This window comes from Zalophus californianus, chromosome 10, assembly GCF_009762305.2.
Source record: "Zalophus californianus isolate mZalCal1 chromosome 10, mZalCal1.pri.v2, whole genome shotgun sequence".
Classification (NCBI taxonomy): Eukaryota; Metazoa; Chordata; class Mammalia; order Carnivora; family Otariidae; genus Zalophus; species Zalophus californianus.
In genome coordinates, this window is record NC_045604.1 from 97,947,591 (window position 1) to 97,970,324 (window position 22,734).

At 40.1% G+C, this 22,734-nt stretch overlaps 1 protein-coding gene and 1 pseudogene across 4 annotated transcripts in view; one reads left to right on the forward strand and one right to left on the reverse strand.

Annotated features, from left to right (window-relative positions):
• The first annotated feature begins 1,404 nt into the window (after positions 1-1,404).
• Positions 1,405-22,734, forward strand: part of ZNF713 (zinc finger protein 713) — a 60,500-nt gene continuing 39,170 nt past the window's right edge. For 2 of the 4 annotated variants that reach the window (XM_027614073.2, XM_027614072.1), the window contains exons 1-3: positions 1,405-1,541; positions 14,461-14,979; positions 15,904-15,992. Coding sequence is in view for 2 of the 4 variants with exons in the window: in XM_027614072.1 (XP_027469873.1) it covers positions 15,906-15,992 (87 nt within the window). In the remaining 2 variants the exon portion in view is untranslated. The remainder of the gene's footprint in view (positions 1,542-14,460; positions 14,980-15,903; positions 15,993-22,734) is intronic. The other 2 variants (XM_035721978.1, XM_027614071.1) reach the window with 1 other exon arrangement.
• On the reverse strand, positions 21,874-22,497 carry LOC113933687 (annotated as a pseudogene).

A 22,734-nucleotide genomic window follows, 5' to 3' on the forward strand; every position in this document is an offset into this window, starting at 1 on the left:
GCCACTCATATGTGGAATTTAAGAAACAAAACAAACGAGCAAAGGTGGGGGGGAGACAAACCAAGAAACAGACTCTTAACTATAGATAAGAAACTGATGGCTACCAGATGGGAGGTGGGTGGGTGGGTGGATGGGTGAAATACCTGAAGAGGACAAGAATACACTTATCACAGTAAGCACTGAGCAGTATATGGAATTGTTGAACCACTATATTTTACACCTAAAACTAATATAAACTAATTTTAACTATACTGGGATTAAACTTCAATTTCATTGGACACCTGGGTGGCTCAGTCAGTTAAAGGACTGCCTTGGCTCAGGTAAAGATCCTAGGATCCTGGGGTCGAGCCCCACAACGGGCTCCCTGCTTGGGGGGTGGGGAGGGCTGCTGCTTCTCCCTCTCCTTCTGCCGCTCTGCTCCCCCTGCCTGTGGTCTCCTGCTCTCTCTGTCAAATATTCATTTAATTCATTTATTTTTTTAAAATTTATTTTTTTTAAATTTTATTTTATTTAGAATGTTCATTTAATTTAAAAAAGGCTTTATGCAAGTGCAAAGGACATTTCTGAATTTCACAATCCATTTACCTGTGTAGTTGAGGAGCTGCCATTTTTGACATGATAAAAAGCAAATATAAGGGGGAAAAATTACGGGACTCTATAAATGGCATCCAAGCAATTAATATATTCAGTTTAAATCATAGGCTTGTGAATGTCAGCATTTGACAGTACCTATCTATTCAAAAAGTTTTCAAGGATGAAATAGACTTAGCATTAACAGATCAACCATTGCGATCCATTTTGGAGGTGGCATTCCAATTAAGCAAAATGTTATCCCTATTAAAAGAACTTCATTCTTCTCATCAGACCTGTATTACAAACAAGAAAACTGTATTCATTCATTATCATTATATTTTGAGTCTCTCAATACAAAAGGGGGCCGGGGGAATGGTATTCCAGGACTCAGGAGGGCGATGACTTCTGTCGTCGCCTCCTCCGGATGCAGCAGCTACACCGGGCGGGAACCCGGCAGTCCGATATTCTGATTGGTAGGGACTGTGAGAGTGCCCTCGGCCCTACTCGTCCCCCAACCCTTCCCCACCCTCACTCCTCCCCGCCCCACCCCCGCCTCCCGTAAGCGAAATTCTACTAGGACTGGGGCAGAGGTCCAAGCCTCCCGGGTGAGCGCGGCTCCAGGGAAAGCCGACCAGCGAGCGTGTGGGAGTTCCGAGCCCAGCACGTGGGAAGCGGTCCGCCTAGGTCGCCGCTGGCGCATGCGTATCAGGGAGCCTAAGCCAGCGCGGCGCGGTCGCCATCGCTGGAAAACTTCCGTCAGATCCCGACTGGCACGGGCGGCTGGTCCAGCCCCAGGGACCCAGCCGCTGGGCGTCATTGGCTCGGGCAGTAGGGCCCTCACTGTCCCGCCTAGGTCGGGCCCGGCGGCAGCGGTGGCGACGGCGACGGCGGCGGCGTTGGTGGCGGCGGCGGCGGCGGCGGCGTGAGGGGGCGGAGCCGCCCAGAGCGCCCTTTGTCTGTGGAGGCTGGTGAGTGCCGCGCGCCGCGGGCCGGGAAGCTGGCGAGGGGGAAGGGCTGGCGGCGGCCCGAGGGTACCCCGGTCGCCGTCGCCGCCCGCGTTCGACCCGGAGTACCCCAGCAGAGCCCTCAGCCTTCCCCGAGACCCGCACCGCTTCTCTGGTAGAAAGGCCTCCCCATCCCAAGATTATAAACGTATTTTCCTCTGGTATCTTCTGCAGTTGATTTTTGTGTGGGCAAGGGTGGGTATCGTTTTGGGAAAGTTTTTCCCCATCTCAAGAACGTTAAAACATTCACCTTTATTTTTTTCTACTGCTTTTAAAGAATTTTTTAATATCTTTTTTCATTTCTACCTATATTTTGTTGGGTATTAATTTTGTTGCAAGTTGTTAGATAGGAATATGCCTTTTCCCGGTTGCCCTGCCATTAGATGTTGAATCATTTTCCCACTGAATTGAAATGACTCTTTTATTATATTCTGAAGGCGTGTATATTCTGCAAACCCTGATCTGTTTCCAGACAGTTTCTTTCACTGACCTGACAGTTTCTGCACTGATACCATTTTGTTTTAATTAAAAATACGTTTTAATATGTGACAGAGCAAATCTCCCTTAATTATGTCCTTTGACATAATGGTCTATTTCTTTTGATGTATTTGAAATTGTGAAAAATGTAAAGGTACAAAAATTATAATTCTCTAAGAGACAGATTTGATCATGGTACTTAGTAGGTGCTCAGTAGATAGTTATTAAATGAGGAATGTTTGTTGAAAGTCACTGTGTTGTTGAAAACTTACGTTTCCCTGTTGCCATCAGGATAATTTCTAAGTCGACTTCCTTAGACGTGCCCTCAAAGCCCTTTATGATCTTAATATTGCATACTGTTTGGCTTTCCACTCTTGCACATCATGCTGTAGCCATACCAAACTACCTAAACATGGCCCAAAACCTTCTGGGAAAAATTCATTAATTTGATTATGTCAAAATTTTTAATTTCTGTATTCAAAAAGAACAAAGGGCTAAAAACAAGACACATGAAAATATTTGCAACATGTGTAAGAGACAAAGGATTAATGTCCATAATATGTAAAAAGCCTCTGTTAATAGAAAAAAAAAAGAAAAATAGTCAAAGGATACACATAGACAATTTTTAGAAGAAATACAGGTAACCAAAACACACACACACAAATTTTTTTAATGCTTCACCTCATAAGTAACCATAGAATGCAAATGAAGACAAAGGTATCTTTCACACAGTAGCCTGGCAATATATAAAAATAATGATGATACAGGGTGTTGAGGAAAGTGCCCAGGGAAGGGCACCAATTGTAAGACTGAGGAAGACACTTTGAATGGCAATTTGACAATACCTACCAAAATGTTAAATGAGCTCACTCTGGCTCAGAAATTTCAAAAAAAAAAAAAAATTTTCATTCTGAAATCAGTCTTGCAGAAATATTTGCACAGGTACATGAGGTATGTAAAAAAGATGTTTATTACAATATTATTTGCAATTGTGAGAAATGAGTACAGCTTAAATGTTCACTAGGGATATGGTTAAATATATTATGATAGATCCATGCAGTAGAATACTATACTGCTATAAAATAGAATAAGGTAGTTTATTTTGAAGTTAACAAACAAGGAAAGATCTCTAAGACATTTAGGGAATAAAGGCTGCTGCAGAACAGTGGCACATAGTATGGTGTGAGTTACATTAAGTAGGGATGTGGTTATATATGTTCATAAATACCCAAAAAAGGATGTACACCAAATGACTGATGGTGAATTACTTCCAGGGAGGGAAGTAGAATAGGAGAGGGGTTGAAGGTCACTCAGTCTTACTCATATACTCCCAAATTTTGTGTACTTATGTTTTCATGTAGAATGTGTAAAAAACTTGTGAACATGTATAACTTGTGTAAGGAAGAAACAAAACAGGGAAAAATGAAGGGGGGAAATCAGAGGGGGAGACGAACCATGAGAGACTATGGACTCTGAGAAACAAACTGAGGGTTCTAGAGGGGAGGGGGGTGGGGGGATAGGTTAGCCTGGGGATGGGTATTAAAGAGGGCACATACTGAATGGAGCACTGGTTGTTATATGCAAACAATGAATCATGGATCACTACATCAGAAACTAATGATGTAATGTATGGTCATTAACATAACATAATAAAATAAAATAAAATAAAATAAACCCTCACACTTAGGACCTACACAGGGGAGAAAAACATTTTATGATATAGAAAATTTTTAAATTAACTTTTTTAAAAAAAAGGAAAGAATAAAAGATAAATGATAACATGGAGACTACATTTGTCATTTATGTTATCACAAGGGAGTTGCTCTTTACTGTCTATGTTCAGGGGTCCCCAAGACCACCCTCAGGTTCAGTGATTTGCTAAAAGGACTCAGAACTCAGCAAAATTGCTATACTTAGAGTAGCATGAGTATTACAGTGAAAAGATACAGATTAAAATTAGCAAAAAAAAAAAAAAAAACAAAAAACAGGAGAGCAGAGTCCAGGAGAGACCAGGTACAAAGCTTCCAGTTGTCTTCTCTCAATAAGACTCATGCAGATAGCGTTTAATTCTCCCAGAAGTGATGTGTAATAACACATATGCAGTATCGCCAACCAGGGACTCTCATCCAAACTTTGGCATCCAGAGTATTTATTGGACGTTGGTCATGTAGGCATAGCTGACCGGCTGTGTTACTGACCTTCAGTCTCCAGTCCCTCCAGAGATACTACATGGCCCAAGAATCCCACCATAAATCCTATTTTAGCGTAAACTTTCTGACCTGACAAAGTCTCAGGTAAACAGAGACACTCTTAACAGGCAGGATGTTGCAAGGCATTATAGGTTATCTCTCAGGAACCAGACCAGGCTAAAACCTTTCCTTAAAATGTGCAGAGTTTGGACCACCCAGACCCATTCAATTAATCCTTTCCTGCACAATATACTTTGTAACAAAGAATTCTTAAAATAAAAGGCAAAATGGCAGAAAGGTGACAAATGACACAAAGGGTAATTTATAAAAGATGAAATATGAAAGCTAAAAATATAAAAGTTCTGCCTCCCATGTTATCTAAGAATTACATATTAAAGCAGCAATTATATACTATTTATGTATTATATTTTAAAAGAATAATGCTTATTATTCTTGGCTAATGGTCACTCTCATATATTGTTGATGAATTAGTAAAATGATACAACCTTCCTCAATAATGTTTTACCTTCGTTTTGATCCAGCAGTTCCACTTCTAGGAATTTATCCTAAAGAAATAGGCAGACAGAATTATGCCAAAACTGTACATTGTTTGCTGTTGTCTATAACAGCAAAAAGAAAGAAAGAAAGAAAGAAAGATCCTGAAAAAGTTTATTAATAATGAAGTTGTTAAATAAATTTTGACTATTGCATGCAATTGATTATACTAGGACACTAATTTTTTTATTTATTTGTTTATATATTTATATGTATATAAATATATATTTGTGTTTATTATTAGTTTTTAATTCCAGTATACTTAACATACAGTGTTACATTAACTTCAGGTGTACAATAAGTGATCTAGCAATTCTGTATATTACTCAGTGCTCACCATGATAAGTGTACTCTTTAATCCCCATCACCTATTTCACCTATCCCCCCCATCCACCTTACCCCTACCCACCTCCCCTGTGGTAACTATCAGTTTGTTCTCTAGCTATCTATCTATATATTTTTTTAAAGATTTTATTTGTTTGACAGAGAGAGCACAAGCAGAGGGAGAGAGAGGGAGAAGCAGGCTCCCTGCTGAGCAAGGAGCCCGATGCGGGACTCGATCCCAGGACCCTAGGATCATGACCCGGGCCGAAGGCAGCCACTTAATCGACTGAGCCACCCAGGCGTCCCTTGTTCTCTATATTTAAGAGTCTATTTCTTGGTTTGTCTTTCTCTCTCTTTTTTTTTCCTTTGCTCATTTGTTTTGTTTCTTAAATTCCACATATGAATAAAATCATATGACATGTGTCTTTCTCTGACAAACTTATTTCAGTTAGCATGATATTCTGTAGCTCCATCCATGCTGTTGCAAATAGCAAGATTCCATTCTTTTTGATGGCTGAGTAATATCCTGTGTGTGTGTGTGTGTGTGTGTGTGTATGTGTGCCACGTGTTGTTTTTTTTTTACAGTTTGTTTTTGTTTTGTTTTTTCTCTGTGGAAAGTGACCGTTTTTTTAATTTAAATTTTGTTAGCATATAGTGCAATATTGGTTTCTGGAGCAGATTTCAGTGATTCATCACTTACATACAACACACAGTGCTCCTCACAACAAGTGCCCTCTTTAATACCCATCTCCCATCCCCCACCCACATCCCTCCATCAACCCTCAGTTTGTTCTCTGTCTTTAAGAGTCACTTATGTCTTGTTTCCCTCTCTCTTTTTATTTTCCCCCTTCCCATATGTTCATCTGTTTTCTTTCTTAAATTCCACATATGAGTGAGATTATATGGTACTTGTCCTTCTCTGACTGACTTATTTCACTTAGCATAATACACTCTAGCTCCATCCATGTTGTTGCAAATGGCAGGGTTTCATTCTTTTTGATGGCTGAGTCATATTCCATTGTATACATATACCACATCTTCTTTATCCATTCATCAGTTGATTGATATTTGGGTTCTCTCCATAGTTTGGCTGTTGTTGATAATGCTGCTATAAACATTGGGGTGCAATGTACCCCTTCAAATCTGTATTTTTGTAACCTTGGAGTAAATACCTCATAGTGCAATTGCTGGGTGGTAGGGTAGTTCTATTTTTAACTTTTTGAGGAACCTCCACACTGTTCTCCAGAATGACTGCACTGGTTTGCATTCCCACCAGCAGTGCAAGAGGGCTCCCTGTTGTCCACATCCTCACCAACACCTCTTGTTTCTTGTGTTGTTAATTTTATTTATTTTTTTTAAAGATTTTATTTATTTATTTGAGAGAGAGAGAGAGAGCACATGAGAGGGGGGAGGTTCAGAGGGAGAAGCAGACTCCCCGCTGAGCAGGGAACCTGATGCAGGACTCGATGCAGGACTCAATCCCGGGACTCCGGGATCATGACCTGAGCCAAAGGCAGTTGCTTAACCACGTGAGCCACCCAGGCGCCCTCTTTTGTTGTTAATTTTAGCCATGCTGACAGGTGTGAGGCCACATCTTTTTTATCCATTCATCTATTGATAGACATGGGCTGCTTTCATAAATTGGCTATTGTAAACAGTGCTGCAGTAAACATAGAGGTGCATGTATCCCTTTGAATTAGTGTTTTTGTACTCTGGGGTAAATACCCACTTAGTGTCATTGCTGGATTGTAGGGCAGTTCCACTTTTAACTTTTTGAGAAACCTCCATACTGTTTTCCACAGTGGCTGCACCAGTTTGCATTCCCCCCAACAGTACAACAGGGTTCCCTTTTCTCCACAGCCTCACCAACACCTGTTGTTTCTTGTGTTGTTCATTTTAGCCATTCTGACAGGTGTGATATCTCATTGTACTTTTGATTTGCATTTCTCTCATGATGAGTGATATTGAGCATTTTTTTTATGTGTCCATTGGCCATCTGGATGTCTTCTTTGGAGAAATGTCTGTTCATTTCTTATTTATTTATTTACTTGTTTATTTACTTATTATTTTAAATATTCCTGGTGTGGAGCCCAGTTCACAACCCTGAGATCAAGACCTGAACTGAAATTGAGAGTCAGACACTTAACTGACTGAGCCACCCAGGCACCCCTGCTCATTTCTTCTGCCAGTTTTTAATTGGATTATTTGTTTTTTGACTGTTAAGTTGTATAAATTCTTTGTATATTTTGGATACTAGCCCTTCATCAGATATGTCATTTGCAAACATCTTCTCCCATTCAGTAGGTTACTTTTACTTTTGTTGATTGTTTCCTTTGATGTGCAGAAGCTTTTTATTTTGATGAAGTCCCAATAGTTTATTTTTGCTTTTATTTTCCTTGCCTCAGGAGACATATCTAGAAAAATGTTGCTATAGTCAATATCAGAGACATTACTGCCTGTGCGGTCTAATAGAATTTTTTATGGTTTCAGGTCTCACATTTAGGTCTTTAATCCATTTTGAATTTAAATTTGTATATGGCATAAGAAAGTAGTCCAGTTTCATTCTCTTGCACATAGCTGTCCAGTTTTCCCAACACCATTTGTTGAAGAGACTGTATGACCCTAATTTTTTAATGATATTTAGAGTTTTGTCTTCTGTCCTGAAGTGATATACACAATATTGTTAATTAAAATCCACATTTCAAAAAAGAAAATTATATATATAATAATGATATATATATATATATAATATTATAATATGTGTGTATATTTGCACAGAAAAGTAACTGGTTATCTCTGGGTGATGGTATGATTTTTTTTCTGCTTTTCTATATCTACAAAAAAACTTTGTTTTAATATTTGTCAGAAAATAAAATGAAGGTATTTCCAAGGTAGAGAAGGAGTGTGGAGAAAGATCAGTCTGGCTACAGTATGAAGAAAATATTGGACTAAAGTCAAGGACTAGTTCGATGAGTGTGGCAGTAGCCAAAGTGAGAGATGATAGTGGCTTGAATCAAGGTAGTAGATTTGAAGATGGAGCATTCACTACATATTTAAAGGGGATAAATTTACCAGGATTTGACTTTAATTGAAGAGAGACACTAAGGGAAAGAAAGAGAGGTCAGGAACGGTATTCAGGTTTCAGGCTTGCTGGTGCTATTCATTGAGATAGGGAATTTAATAGGAGAGTAAAAATAATATGTAACATGTAAATATGGCTACCATGTGCTATTATGTTCTAAATGTTTTCAGAATATTCACTCACTTAATCCTCACAACAAACCCATGAGGTAAGTACTATTATTATTAGTTTTGCAGATGAAGAAAGTGAAGCATAGAAAGGTTGACTAACTTACACAACCAAACTCACACAGCTAGTAAGTTGTGGAGCTGGGAATCAAACCCAATCAGTTTGGCAGTAGAGTTGGTATTCATACATACTTCACTCTGTTACAAATATATGACAGGAGGCTTAAGAGAAAATGAGTTTTGGACATGTTAGGTTTGAGAAATCTGAGAGACATCTGCCTGGAGATGTCCACTAAGGTAGTTGGGTATGTATGTGGTTATGTAGCTCAGAAGAGATGTTCACTGAAACCATGGCAGTGGATAAAGCTGAAGGAAACCACCTGAGAGTAAATAGAAGAGAATAAATACAAATACTAACAAATGGATATAACTGTATTACAAGTGAATGACAACCACACTGAAGGAAGTGGCAAAGAAAATAATTCACCCAAATAACTTCAGGAAACACTCTCTTGGTTGGATACTGTTTAACTAAAGACAAAGAGAACTCTACATAAATGCTGTAATCAAGTTAATGAATGTGTTTCTCACAGGGATATGAGTTAATTCTGAAACTATGTATATACTAAAATTGAACAAATAAGTAAACATATTGTGGATACTAAGAGTCAACAATTTTTTACTGTTGAAGAAAGAAGTTACCAATGACGAGAGGAAGAAGACTAAAATGAGCCCTGAGGTTTTGGATTGGAATCAGAGGTGTCAGTATGAACTCATGGCATTTAATAACATAGATGAACACAATAGAAGTATGTATGTGTCTGATTAATACGCATACATATATATCTCTATCTCTGCTAGAGGGCCTAGAAGCAATGATACCCCAGTAGCAGTGAGCACAACTAGCACTCAGATCTTTGTTTCTAAGCATTTCTCCAATAAAAGGAACTCTGGCTGTTTGGACAGGTAGTTGATTTCCAGGGCTGGGCAGGGATAATACAAGAGCCTGAAACATCTTATGGTGCCAGGAAGTGCTCAAAATAGGATAGAGGTTGATCAAAATAACACAGGAGCCTTCTACTAGCCAAAACTGAAACAATTTGTACAATAAAATAAATAATGATAATATTGGAGTTTATAAAACAAAATAAATATTCATGAGTTTATATAAATAAACTAGTAAATAAATGATAAGAGATAAGGAGCAGCTTTTCCTTACAGAAAAATTCCATTAATAAATTAGTGGGAAAGAGAAATAGAGAAATCACCATTCGGCAAACACCATATTACTAATTGTTGCAGACAAGGTACACTGATGGATGCTAAAATTAGTGGTTTTGACATATGATCTCACTTATATGTGGGATTTAAGAAAGAAAACAGATGAACATATGGGTAGGGGGAAAAGAAAAAAAGGAGAGAGTGAAGCAAGCCCTAAGTGACTTTTTTTTTTAATATTTTATTTATTTATTTGACAGAGAGCAAGAGAGGGAACACAAGCAGGGGGAGTGGGAGAGGGAGAAGCAGGCTTCCCGCTGAGCAGGGAGCCCGATGTGGGACTCGATCCCAGGACCCTGGGATCATGACCTGAGCCGAAGGCAGACGCTTAACGACTGAGCCCTTACAGACAGAGAACAAACTGAGGGTTGATGGAAGGATGTGGGTGGGGGTGGGCTAGGTGGATGATGGGTATTAAAGAGGGCACTTGTTGTGAGCATCGTGTGTTGTACATAAGTGATGAATCATTGAAATCTACTCCAGAAACCAATATTGCACTATATGTTAATTTAAAAATTTTTAAATAAATAAAACTTAAGCTAAAAAAATTAAAATTAGTGGGTTTGAGAAGAATCCAGATATTTGTATAGTATCTCCCCAAGATATTTATTAGCTACAAAGAGAAAGGTGGTAGCTTTACAATGGAGAAACGGGGTAAACACCACCTTAACCCAGTGATAAAGGTTAAAATTATCATTAATGAGGCATAGCAGCATCCTAAACCCATGAATATGATGCACTAAGAAAGATACAAAATCACTTCTGTGATATTCCCAAAAATACTTAACTTCTTTCCAATCATGAGAAAACAGACAAACCCAAATTAAGGGACCCTGCAAAATATCAGTAGTCTTCAAAAGTAGTAAGCTCATGAAAGACAGAAAGGCTGAGGAACTTATAGATTGGAGAAGACCAAGGCGGGAAAAAGTAACTAAATGCCATGTGAGATCCTGGATCAGGGAAAAAATATTCGTGGAGAAACTGGTAAATTTTGAATAGTTTGAATTAATAGTATTATACCAATTTAAGTTCCTGGTTTTGATTATTGTACCCTGGTCTTATAAAACATTAACATTAGGACAAGTGGGGTGGAATGTACGTGGGAATTGTGTACTGCTTTTGCAACTTTACTATAAGTCTAAAATTGGTTCAAAATAAAAAGTTAAAAAATGAAAAAATAGAAGAGTAAACAGCAGAACCCTTTCACTTACTTACTTACTTAGCAAATACTATTGAGTACCTACTATGAGCCACATACTGAGAGCATTAAAAGTAGAATAGTAAATAAAACAGAACAGCTTCCTGCCTTCATGGAGGTTAACATCACACAATGGTGAGGTATAAATAAAAATAATGACTATACAAATAATTACAATGATAAAAAGTGCTAGCAAAAACAGGAAGATGTCAACGAGGGACCTCACTTGGTCTGTGATATCAAAATCTTCCTTGATTTAAGCTGAGACCTGAAGGAAGAGTAGGTATCATCTGGAGAGGAGGGGCTGGGGAGATATACCGCACATGGCACACTTAAGGACTTAAAAGCAGAACAGTGTAAATGAAGCCTTAAAAACAAGCAGGAGAGTGGCTTGAGAAGTCAGGAAGCGGTCATAGGATTTTTTATGGCCTTGTACTCCAGCCTAAGAACTGTAGAGAGCCACTAAAGAATTTCAGAGTGAAGGACTGATGTGATCAGGTTTGTATATTTTACAAGTAAAGATGCCTTTACTTCACTTGTGGAGGGAACAAAAATAGATACTGGAAAATCCTAAGGAACAACAATATGTAAGTGATAAGCAGAGGAAAAGGGACTAGTGCATACCTCACTGAGAAAGACGGTGGACATAAAGCAAAACACAGTCGTCCACAGTGCCAGATACCCATCAGAGCTCAAGAAGTAACGAACTCCAGGGCGCCTGGGTGGCTCAGTTGGTTAAGCGACTGCCTTCCGCTCAGGTCATGATCCTGGAGTCCCAGGACCGAGTCCCGTATCGGGCTCCCTGCTCAGCGGGGAGTCTGCTTCTCCCTCTGACCCTCTTCCCTCTCGTGCTATCTCTCATTCTCTCTCTCTCAAATAAATAAATAAATAAATAAATAGATAGATAAATACATAAATAAATAAATAAATAAAATCTTTAAAAAAAAAAAAAGAAGAAGAAGTAACGAACTCCATTGCTTGAACAACATCAGGGTTTTTGGTATTCCTACCCAGAGCAGTTTCAGTGGTGTGCTGACGGCAGAACAGAGGAAAGGTCATAGATAATCGAAAAATAAATAGGTAATGAGGAAGTAGAGACAAGTATTGACAATCCTTTGAAGAGTTGTAGCCTTGAAAAAAGAATGGATGGTAGTTACAAATGGGCACATAGCCAGTGAAAGTTTTTAATGGTGGGAGATATAGTAAAAGGTTTTAAATTATGACAGGAAGGAGTCCATAAAAGTGACAGATAAAGTTGAAGATAGAGGAATGAGAAGATATATGCTAGATTCGGGCCTGTAGTCAGTCTAGAGAGAAAGGTCTGATTCCAGGGAAGAAATACTTCTTAAAGCAAGTCTCTGGGCCAAGAATACCCCCCAGAGATGCTATTTCATTATGTCTGGGATAGGACCAGTGAATCTCCTTTTCAGCAAATGGCATGATTCAAGTGATCTTCAGACCACGCTATGACAAACACTGCTCTTTTTTCTGTTTTTCCATTATATTAAGCCATTCCTGTCTTCATTTCCTTACCCATCCATCCAGTCCAGAACCTAAGGTCTCCTGATTCATAGTCTAGTGTTTTATAAGGTAAGAAAGACTTCAAAAGTGCTGTGGTACTGGAAGTAGGTGACTGAAATAGAATGAAGGTGAAAATCATTGGCATTGAGGAAGTTAAGGAGATGAGAGGCCCTGATAGTTGCTCTGAATTCCTGCTTGCATCAGAATCACTTGTGAGGTACTTAAAAAAATGTGTAGATGCCAGACTTCATCTCAACAGATTCTGGTTTAGTAGCTCTTGGGTGGAGCCTGGACATGTATACATTTACAGATGTATAATTTAAAATCTGGGCTGAGTTTAATGCATGGCCCCGATTGAGAACTACTACAGAAGTTTTCTACATGGTCAATAAAGTTCACTGATCTTTGGAAGAGCTTGGAGGGAAGGGTGTTGCGGTTTTTTATTGTTATGTTAATCACCATACATTACATCATTAGTTCTTGATGTAGTGTTCCATGATTCATTGTTTGTGCATAACACCCAGTGCTCCATGCAGAATGTGCCCTCTTTAATACCCATCACCAGGCTAACCCATCCCCCCACCCGCCTCCCCTCTAGAACCCTCAGTTTGTTTTTCAGAGTCCATCGTCTCTCATGGTTCGTCTTGGAGGGAAGGGTGTTAAGTCCAAAGTCATTTTTCATCTGAATTGAGTATAATTCTAGTATTCCTTAGGCAGTCAAGGGAATTTGTTACTTTCCAAGCCATCATGGTTACTTATTTGAAAAAACCTGTGGTAATCCTACAGGCTTCTCTGGAAAAGTCTATGTGTGTATTGTATGAAAAATTACACACAGTTTGGGGGTGGGGACTGGTTGGTTTTGGGCGGTTTTGTGTATGTACCTTTCCAATACAGGAATTAAAAGGGAAATTATGAGAAGAAAGGAGATCAGATAAAAAAAAAAATGGTAGAGGGGTGCCTGAGTGGCTCAGCCGGTTAAGCGTCTGCCTTCAGCTCAGGTCAAAATGTCAGGGTCACCTAGAGATCCGTATCAGGCTCCCTGCTCAGCGGGGAGTCTTCTCCCTCTGACTCTGTCGCTCCCCCTGCTTGTGCTCTCTCACTGTCCCTCAAATAAATAAATAAAATCTTTAAAAAAAAAATGGTAGAGAACAAGTACTAAGAAGAACTTCAGAGTATACTAGAAGGAACCTAGGGCTGTGAACCAGGAGATCTTCAGTTTTAGAATCCTTCACTAAACCAAAAAACAGAACTAAATCATTGTTTACAAAGGTGTGTTCTTTGGAACCCTAGTCCCATCAGATGCCATAAAAAATTCTCAAATAACAAAATTTGCATAGAATATATATTTGACACAGTCCTCATCTCCTTGGGTTCACACATATGTAGGAGAAACCCTGTTCTGCCTAACTTGATAAATGCAGGGTTTTTTTTGGTTGTGAATAGGTGGTTTTGAGGTGATTGGGTTTGAAACGTCAGAGCATTCACATAGATTCTGTCTGGCTCTTTAGAGAGTAGGACCTTTTTAGACCTTTGCTTGGTGAAATAGGACCTGCTTCTTAAAGTGCTTCTAAATTACTCCTGAAAGGTCTGTTTCTTAGTCAACTGGTTGTAAAATTTTGGATTCATGCCATATCTTGAGCAGTGAATGGCTTCCTCATCTAATAGGACAATTCCACTGGAACTGTGATTTTCTCTTTTTAAAAAAATTCCTTCTCAGGAATGACTTCATTATTCAGTGCCATTACTAACTTTGGAGAGAAATTTTTCAGACCAAGCTTTGTGAACAGAAAAAGAATGTGTTCTCCCATGTTTATTAGCAGTTCAATACATTTTACTCTCGTTAATTTTGGTGAAAGTCTTTCTGAAAATCTTTCACTAAGGAAGGACCACATGTTTTGTTTTTTTTTTTCTCAGAAGGTGGGTAAGAACTGAGGCTAAAGTTTATTGTGGCTGATGGATCTGTACATCTCTGCTTTTTGTAATGTGTGAATCTGAGAAATTCTTTAAAAATGCTTTCTGACTGTTTTTAAAGAATTCTATACGGTAGCATGCCCCGTCTTCATGAATGGGTAGCTTATATGTTTCTTTACAGACTCTCTAGGTCCCGAGGTGACTGAGGCTGCTGGATTTCTTTTGTTGACTGGTGCATCTCATCACAGGTGCTCAATCTGATATTGTATCTTACAAGATCCCTGCCAGGAGAGAGATTCGAATATCATAGTGAAGTCTGTACATGAAGGATTGATGCCTTTAGGGGAAAAAAAGTAATAGCCACCTTCAGGAACCGCCACATCTCAACTCTGCATGAACAAAGCAAGATTCTGAGAGTGGCTGCACCTGAGAAGCAGAAATCATTCTTGTGGATTGCCATTGGCTCCTGAGGCTCTCATCAGAGATGAGGCACCTTTAATACCTGAGAGTGACTATTCTCCATAAGGCACTGGAAAATCAGCTTTCAGGGACTGACAAGGACACTGAAGCTGTTAGTAATAGTGTATCTACTGATGTCCCTCTAGAAGAGAGCAAAGCTTTGATGATATTACAACTTAAGAACTGCAAAGAGGTGTAGTAATCCTGATGGAGGACTGAATCCAGGTACTCAAAAAAGAAGGTAAACATTCTGAAAAATGAGAAGAGTGAAATCTCCATTGTGTATTAGATCATCTTAAAAAGAGTAAAGGAAAGATCTCTGGAGTTTGAGTTTGGGGATGAATTTATCCTCTTAAAGAATAAGATTAGTCTCTCAACATGTTTTCTGTATCAGTTCATCTCAGTGGTTCTCATTTCCTACTTAGAATCACTTGGAGACTTTAGAATTTAAAATGCTGTTTCCCAGGCCCACCCCAGACCAATTTGTATAATACTGGATTTATTCAAATCTCTGGGCTAGATGGGTGATGGGTATTAAGGAGGGCACTTGTTATGTTGAGCACTGGGTGTTGTATGTAAGTCATGAATCATTGAGTTCCCCTCCTGAAACCAATATCCCACTATATGTTAACTAAGTAGAATTTAAATAAAAATTAAAAAAAAAAATCTCTGGGAATAGGGGCTGAGCATTGGCATTTTAAAAAAAAATTCCCCAGGTTGGGGCACCTGGGTGGTTCAGTCGTTAGGCATCTGCCTTCGGGTCAGGTCATGATCCCAGGGTCCTGGGATCGAGCCCCGCATCGGGCTCCCTGCACAGCGGGAGGCCTGCCTCTCCCTCTCTCGCTCCCCTTGCTTGTGTTCCTTCTCTCACTGTGTCTCTCTCTGTCAAATAAATAAATAAAATCTTAAAAAAAAAAAAAAATCCCCAGGTTGTGTAGTCAGGGCTAAAAACCACTGAGCTTTCTTGAGCTTCCTATATGCCACAATAAGAGAAAGAGAAAATCTGACATTGAATTCCTCAATAAATTATCCAGCCTTTAAGCTTATGTCCTAAAGGGCTTCTCTCTAAACTATCTGCCATTCTAACAGGAAGCAAAAATTCCAAGAGTTAGTTTCAGCATTATTACCATGTATTTACCAGATGCTTCTTTTTTCTTTTTCCCAGTTATGCCCTCTCACAATGCTATACTTTCCCAAGGGGGGAACATGGAGGAGAAAGAAATGAGTGATGGATCACAGATAGTCAGGTCTCAGGTAAGTTCAGTTTTACTCTCCTCTGAAATGCTGTTATAGTTCTAAGAATATGGGTACTTCTATTTTTCAATTCTCAGAAGTGAATCCAGAGCCCTTGAGACTCTTGGGACAGATAATTTCTATAGGATGTTTCCCATTCACCTTATATACCCTGTATAGCTCTTCTCTCCTTCCAGCATTTTTAGCAGATCATGGGCTCATGTCTGGGCTAGATATTGTATAAGAAACAAAAGAAACTATAGACTATCTTTTAATCACCCATCACTTAAACAACTCACCAGACTTTAACACACTTGCTGTTCTCTCTGTAAACAATCAGTGATGCCCAGGTCACAATGACTGCTTGGAGCTAATGGCATTATTAAATATGCCTGAGGACATCTGCCAGGAGTTAATATTTATCAAGAATCTGTTGTACTTCTTGCAAAACCTGTTTAAGCCTATTGTTACTGTTCTATAATTTGATTAAGTATTACGTAAACTGATGAGGTAGAACTATGACAAGGAGTTTTTTCTGTGAAAACTAGTTGAAAGCTTTGGAAAGACCTTATAAATGCCAGTCACTTTTTAAAAAATTGCTATCAAATTATGTGTTAGCAAACTGTAACACACTGAAGGAAAATCATAAAAATCTTAGAGTATTCTACACCTATATTAGTTCCCAAGTGTCCCTTGTTTGTTGCATTTTAATGAAACAGAAACTGATGCATTATGGGTATGGACACGTGATCATTAAAATCACTCTCAGAAAACGTTTCGTTTCACATCAGAAGATGAGCACATGAATATACAATTATATATTTCAAATTAAAATGTTTAAGATATCTTCTGTGGATCTCAACTTTAACTAGCTTTTTAGCTTAACACACCAGATACTAGTATCAATTGCTTCAAATAGGAGGACTTCTCTTGTTCCAAATTATATGAGATAAACATTATCTGTAGGTAGCCAATAAACTCATCAGAGGAGATTTTTACACACCTAAACCACACATTTAAAAAAGTGTAATGTTGGATTGCTACTAAGAATACAAAATACAACAAATACAAGAGGTACTCAGAGAAAGGAGAAATTTTACTGAGACTAGAAGGTTGAGGGTAGACTTCATAAGGAAGGTGGAGTTTGAATTTGTGCTGATACTGGTTAGATTTGAAGATTAAAGAAGACAGGGCCATTGCAGACAGGAAATAAAATTTATGCAAAAGCAGGGACAATAAGGAGACTGTCAGCTCGAGCTGAGCATTTATTTGGAATGTTACTGCTTGGGATCTTTGGGTTGCAGGGAACAGATTTATTCAGTTTACTCTTAATTATAAGCCTCCCCACAGACAGGACTAGAAAGACATCAAAAACTAAAGTGCTATATCTGCTTCTTGGCATTCTAGCCAAAGGAGTTTAATTCTCCAGAACGACTTATTATGTTAAGAAAGAAGATGGTTCATTCAACAAGTATTTTTTGAGCAGCTACAATGTGCCAGAAATTGTTCTTGGCATCAGATATACGTCAGTAAGCAAAATAGGTATTCCTAAATCCAAGTTGCTTATAGTGCAACAGAAACAGTCACTCAACAAATATAGTAAAAATTGCAAATTAAGATGTTTATTATACAAAATAAGAATAAGGTGCTGTGAATGTGCATTAGGGAATCAGGGAAGAAATTTCACTTCTTTAGGGAAGTGAAATTTAAGGTGAGATGTGAAGGATATATAAGAGTTATAAAAACTAAGTGGGGAATAAAAGCATTTTAGGCATGTGGTAAACATTATGTGTAAAAACTATGGGTATATTTAAGAAGTTAAAAGACCACCATTGTTGGAATGGAGGGAGGGAGAAAATGACTTGAGATAAGCTTGGGGAAGTATGCATGGCCTAAGTATACAGGCCCTTGTGACCATGAAGAAAAGCTTGGATTTTATTCTAAATGTAGTAGAAAGCCTTGGAAGGAAGTTAAGCAGGATAGTAAAATAATAATTAACTGAATTCTACTTTAAAAATCACCCAGGTGTGGGGTGCCTAGGTGAGTCAGTTGGTTAAGTGTCCGACTCTGGGTTTCGGCTCAGGTCGTGATCTTGAGGTCATGTGATCAAGCCCCTCATTGGGCTCTGTGCTCAGCAAGTAGTCTGCTTCAGATTCTCTCTCCCTCTCCCTCCTGCTCTCTCTCTCAAATAAATAAATAAAATCTTAAAAAAAAAAATCACCCAGGTGTGTGGTATATGACAAGTGAATTTGTGAGCAGCAAGAATGGAAGGAGGAGAAATCCACTTAGGAAGCTACTGCCATATTGTATATGATAGAAAGTAATAGCTTAAAACCGGAAGGTGGAGAAAAATAGGTGGATTTGAGGGCTTTGCTTTGGGAAACAGCAGAGATTAGCAAGAGTGGTAAAGGCAAAGGAAGAAAAAAGGTGATTTCAAAAGGATGTAGCCCAGGAAGTGGCAGGGTAATGGTAAATCAGATCATGTCACTGCTCTGCTCAGAATGCATGGTTCCCACTTCACTCAGAGTGAAAGCCAAAGTCTTCATGATGGCCCAAACAGCCCTATGGAATCTGGGCCTGTTTCCCCTCTAACTTCATCATTTACTTTTCTACCTCTTGCTCATTCCACTCTAGCCACAGTGGTCACATTTTTCTTCCTTAAACATGCCACACACACTGTTGCCTTAGGGCCTTTGTACTGCTAACTTTGCAAGTCTTTTTTCAAATATCACCTCTCCGGTGACATCTTTCCTGACCATCCTTTGTAAAGTTGCAACTGCCTCACCCCTCACATTGTCAGACCCTCTTACTCTACTCTTCTTTTATCTTCTAACATAATGTATAATTTACCCAGTTACCATGTTTTTTGTCTACTTTCCCCTGCTAGAATGTAAGTAAGTTTCATAAGGGTGGGAAATTTTAGTCTCCCCCCCACCCCGGTATATCTCAAGCACCATGATTGTCACGTAGGAAGTACTAAATATTTCTTGAACAAATAGGAATTGGCATATTATAAAGATTGCATCTCAAACCAGTGGTGAAAAGATAGTTTATTCAATAATTGATGTTGACATTTCTGGGGAGCCATCTGGAAAAAGGTAACGTTGAATCCATACCTCATACTTTACATTAGGATAGTCCTCAAATGGATCAAAGATTTAAATGTGAAAAATTAAGCCATAAAAATTTTATAAGAGGGGTGCCTGGGCCGCTTAGTGGGTTAAGCGTCAGCCTTTGCCTCAGGTCATGATCCCAGAGTCCTGGGATAAACCCCCACGTCAGGCTTCCTGCTTAGCAGGAAGAGTCTGCTTCTCCCTTTTCCTCTGCCCCACCACTGCTCATGCTGGCTTTCTCTCTCTCTCTTTCTCTCTCAAATAAATAAATAAAATCTATAAAAAAAATTATAAGAAAAAAATGGAAGATGTAAGACCAGACACCATAAAACTCCTAGAAGAAAACAAAGGTGGTAAGCTCCTTGGCATCAGTCTAAGTGATATTTTTGGGGATCTGACTCCAGAAGCAATGGCTACAAAAGCAAAAATAAACAAATGGGACTACACCAAACCAAAAGGCTTCTGCACAGGGAAAGAAACCATCTACAAAATAAAACAGGAACCTACTGAGTGGGAAAAGGTACCTGCAATCACATATCAGATAAGGGGTTAATACCCAGAACATAGAGAGAACTCATATAGGTCAGTAACAAAAAAAAAAAAAAAAAAATCCAATTTAAAAAATGAGCAGAGGATCTGAATAGACATTTTTTCCAAAGAAGACATACGGACCAATGAAAAGATGCTCGACATCACTAATCATTAGGGAAATGCAAGCCAAAACCACAGTGAGATATTACCTCACACCTGTCAGAATGACTATTATCAAAAAGACAAAAATTAACAAATGTTGGCAAGGCTGTAGAGTTGTTGGTGAGACTACATTAGTGCAGCCACTGTGGAAAACAGTATGGAGGTTGCTCAAAAAGTTAAAAATATAACTACCATACAATCCAGCAATTCCACTTCTGGGTATCTATACGAAGAAAACAAAAACACAAATTCAAAAAGATATATGCCCCCCTAGGTTCTTTATAGCATTGTTTATAATAGCCAAGATATGGAATCAAGCTAAATGTCCCTCAGTGGATGAATGGATAAAGAAGAGGCAGTGTGTGTGTGTGTGTGTGTGTGTGTGTGTGTGTGTGTGTATGTGTGTGTGTAACAATGGAATACTATTTGGCCATAAAAAGGAATGCAATCTGAGAGAAGTCAAGATGGTGGAGTAGTAGGGGGCTTGCCTCATCCCTGGAACACAGCTAGATCAAATCATTTTGAACAACTAGGAAATCAGTCTGAGGATTAAGAAAACAGTCTGCACAATTGGGGGGAGCAAACATGGGAGGTGCAAGGTTCAGAGCCATGAATTGAGGGAGAGAAAAGCTGTGATGCCACGAAGGTGAGGGAACCCTTTTTGTGGAGCAAAGTCAGGAAGAGGGAGAAAGTGGGAGAGAGAGCAGCATGTAGGGTTCGTACAATCCCAGGTGAGGGGATCCCCTGGGTCGCACTGGAAGAGATCACTCCCCTTCCTGGAGTACATTTGGAAGAGGGTATTTTGCCTCTCTAAGGACAAAGGGCGCACAGGGAGCCAGTGAGCAGCTGTTCAGCAGCAGGGACAAAGAGGCACGGACAGACCTGGTCATAGCTTTTCACTGTGCATCACAATAGACTCCAGCCACTGTGCACACATCATGTGACTGCTTCTCTGGGACAGAACAGTGCCAGGTGCACGGTGAGGCTCTCCTCCAGGGAGAGGAGCAGGTCAGAGCCTTGTCAGGCCCTTTAAGATTTGAAGTTTTGAATCCCAACCACCAGCCAGAGATAAAACAGGAGAATTGTGACACCTGGCATGCCAACAGCTGGGCACAGACAAGTTGAGGGCAGTAATCTGACCAAAGCCTAGAACACAGGAGCTTGTTCCCTTTTCTGTGAGGGCCTCCTGACAGCAGCAGCCCCAAGTTCCCCTCCCCAGACAGAGAGGGAGGCACCATCTTTCACCCTCCTTGCCGACCAGCACTGTCAGACTTCAGAGAGAAACACAGCACCTCCAGTGGAGGCTGGAGTCCCTTACACCAAACCCCACCCCCTGCTCCGTGCAGGGGCATCTTTCCAAGGGCAGGTCTGTGAGCCAGCACAGCTGGCCTCTCCCTCGGAAGACCAACACAGGCACCCCTGACCAACACAGGCACCCCTGAATGTACCAGGTCTGATGATCATACAGTGCTCCAAAGCATCAGCATCAGTTCTGGTGGAAATAGGACCAGGCTTGCTTTCTTTTTTTTTTTAATTTATTTTAATTTTTTTAGTTAGTATTTATTTTATTTTTTATCTTCTTTATTTTTTGTTTGGGATTAGACTTATAGTTTTAGATTGTTGTCTTCATCAGGCTTATAGTTGTTTTTTTTGTTTGTTTATGGGCAACTCATTATTTAATGAGTCTCGTTTGGGGACAGAAAGGGGAGGTCGGCCAGCCCTCTTCATGTGGTTTTATGCAGTTAAGTCCTTCAAAGGACGAAGAGTGAAATCAAGTCATTTCTTCTCCTGAATTTTTCCTTCTTATTTTTCTTTGTTGTAAGGTATATATAAATGTATGAGTATAGGGACATTAGAAAAGAGAAGGGATCTCCTGTAAGGGAGGAAATCAGACAATAAATCCAAAAGCACTATGGAAATTACAAATCCGAACTTGGGGGAGGGTGGGGGCAACATGCTCTTTTCACAGAGCCCTTCCTTACACACCATGCAACTGTCCTCAAAAGCGGGAATGGAACAGACCTGACACTCAGCTGCAGGACGGAGCCGGGGTCTGGGCTTCAGAGCTGTTCATGTCTTTGGGATTGGGCTGGGCATCAAGCGCCTTTTCCAGATTAGGCCAGAGAAGATAAGTCCAGTTTGGTTTTCAAGGCTTTAGTCAGCTCCGTGGCCAGCAGCTCGTGGAAGGACACGCCGTCGTGTGCGTACAGCCAGCTCTTCCCCGTCCAGTCATAGTGCTTGGGCCCACTGAAGGGTGAAGATAACCAGATCTGCTTGTTTGGGGTCTGCTTGTTGATCAGGTAGGTTCCTAGATCTCCACCCAGTTTAACTGTTAAAACACCACTCCCAAAGGAGACATCATAGTCTTCGAATGTGTAAGGTTTGTCTGCGAGGTCTTTGAAAAACTCTGCTAAGGAGTCCAGTGTCTTCTTCGCCAGTCTTTCATAGGTGGTCTCATCCAGAGAGCCAGGGTCGCCCAAAGTTCCCGCTGTCCTCATATCAAACAATGTGCTTTTTGACATCCATGATCTGATTGAGGCGGTGGAGGTTGACTAGTGTGGCTGGGTACACGGGTAGCTCCGTTCCCGATGTGCAGGCCCCGGGGGCCGTAGAGCGGGGCGTTCCTCGTGGGTCCCTGGGCCGATGCCCGCAGGGACTGAGCCCAGGGGCGCCGAGCGGGGCCGGAGGCCGGCAGCCACGCGGCACCCCAGCATCCACATGCTGCTCCCAGTCTGAGGCCGCTCCACCCTCCCACTCTGGGGACACGGCGGGGACACCTGGTGGCTATGGCTGGCAGGCATTGCAGTTCGGCTCCTTGCTCAGGTCACCTCTTCTCCAGGCTTATAGGGGTTTTTTTGTTTGTTTCCTTTTATGTTCCTTTTCCTTTTCTCCTTTCTTGGATGAGGTCTTTTTTTTAACCAGGCTTATCTTAACAAATAAATCAAATCACACCACAC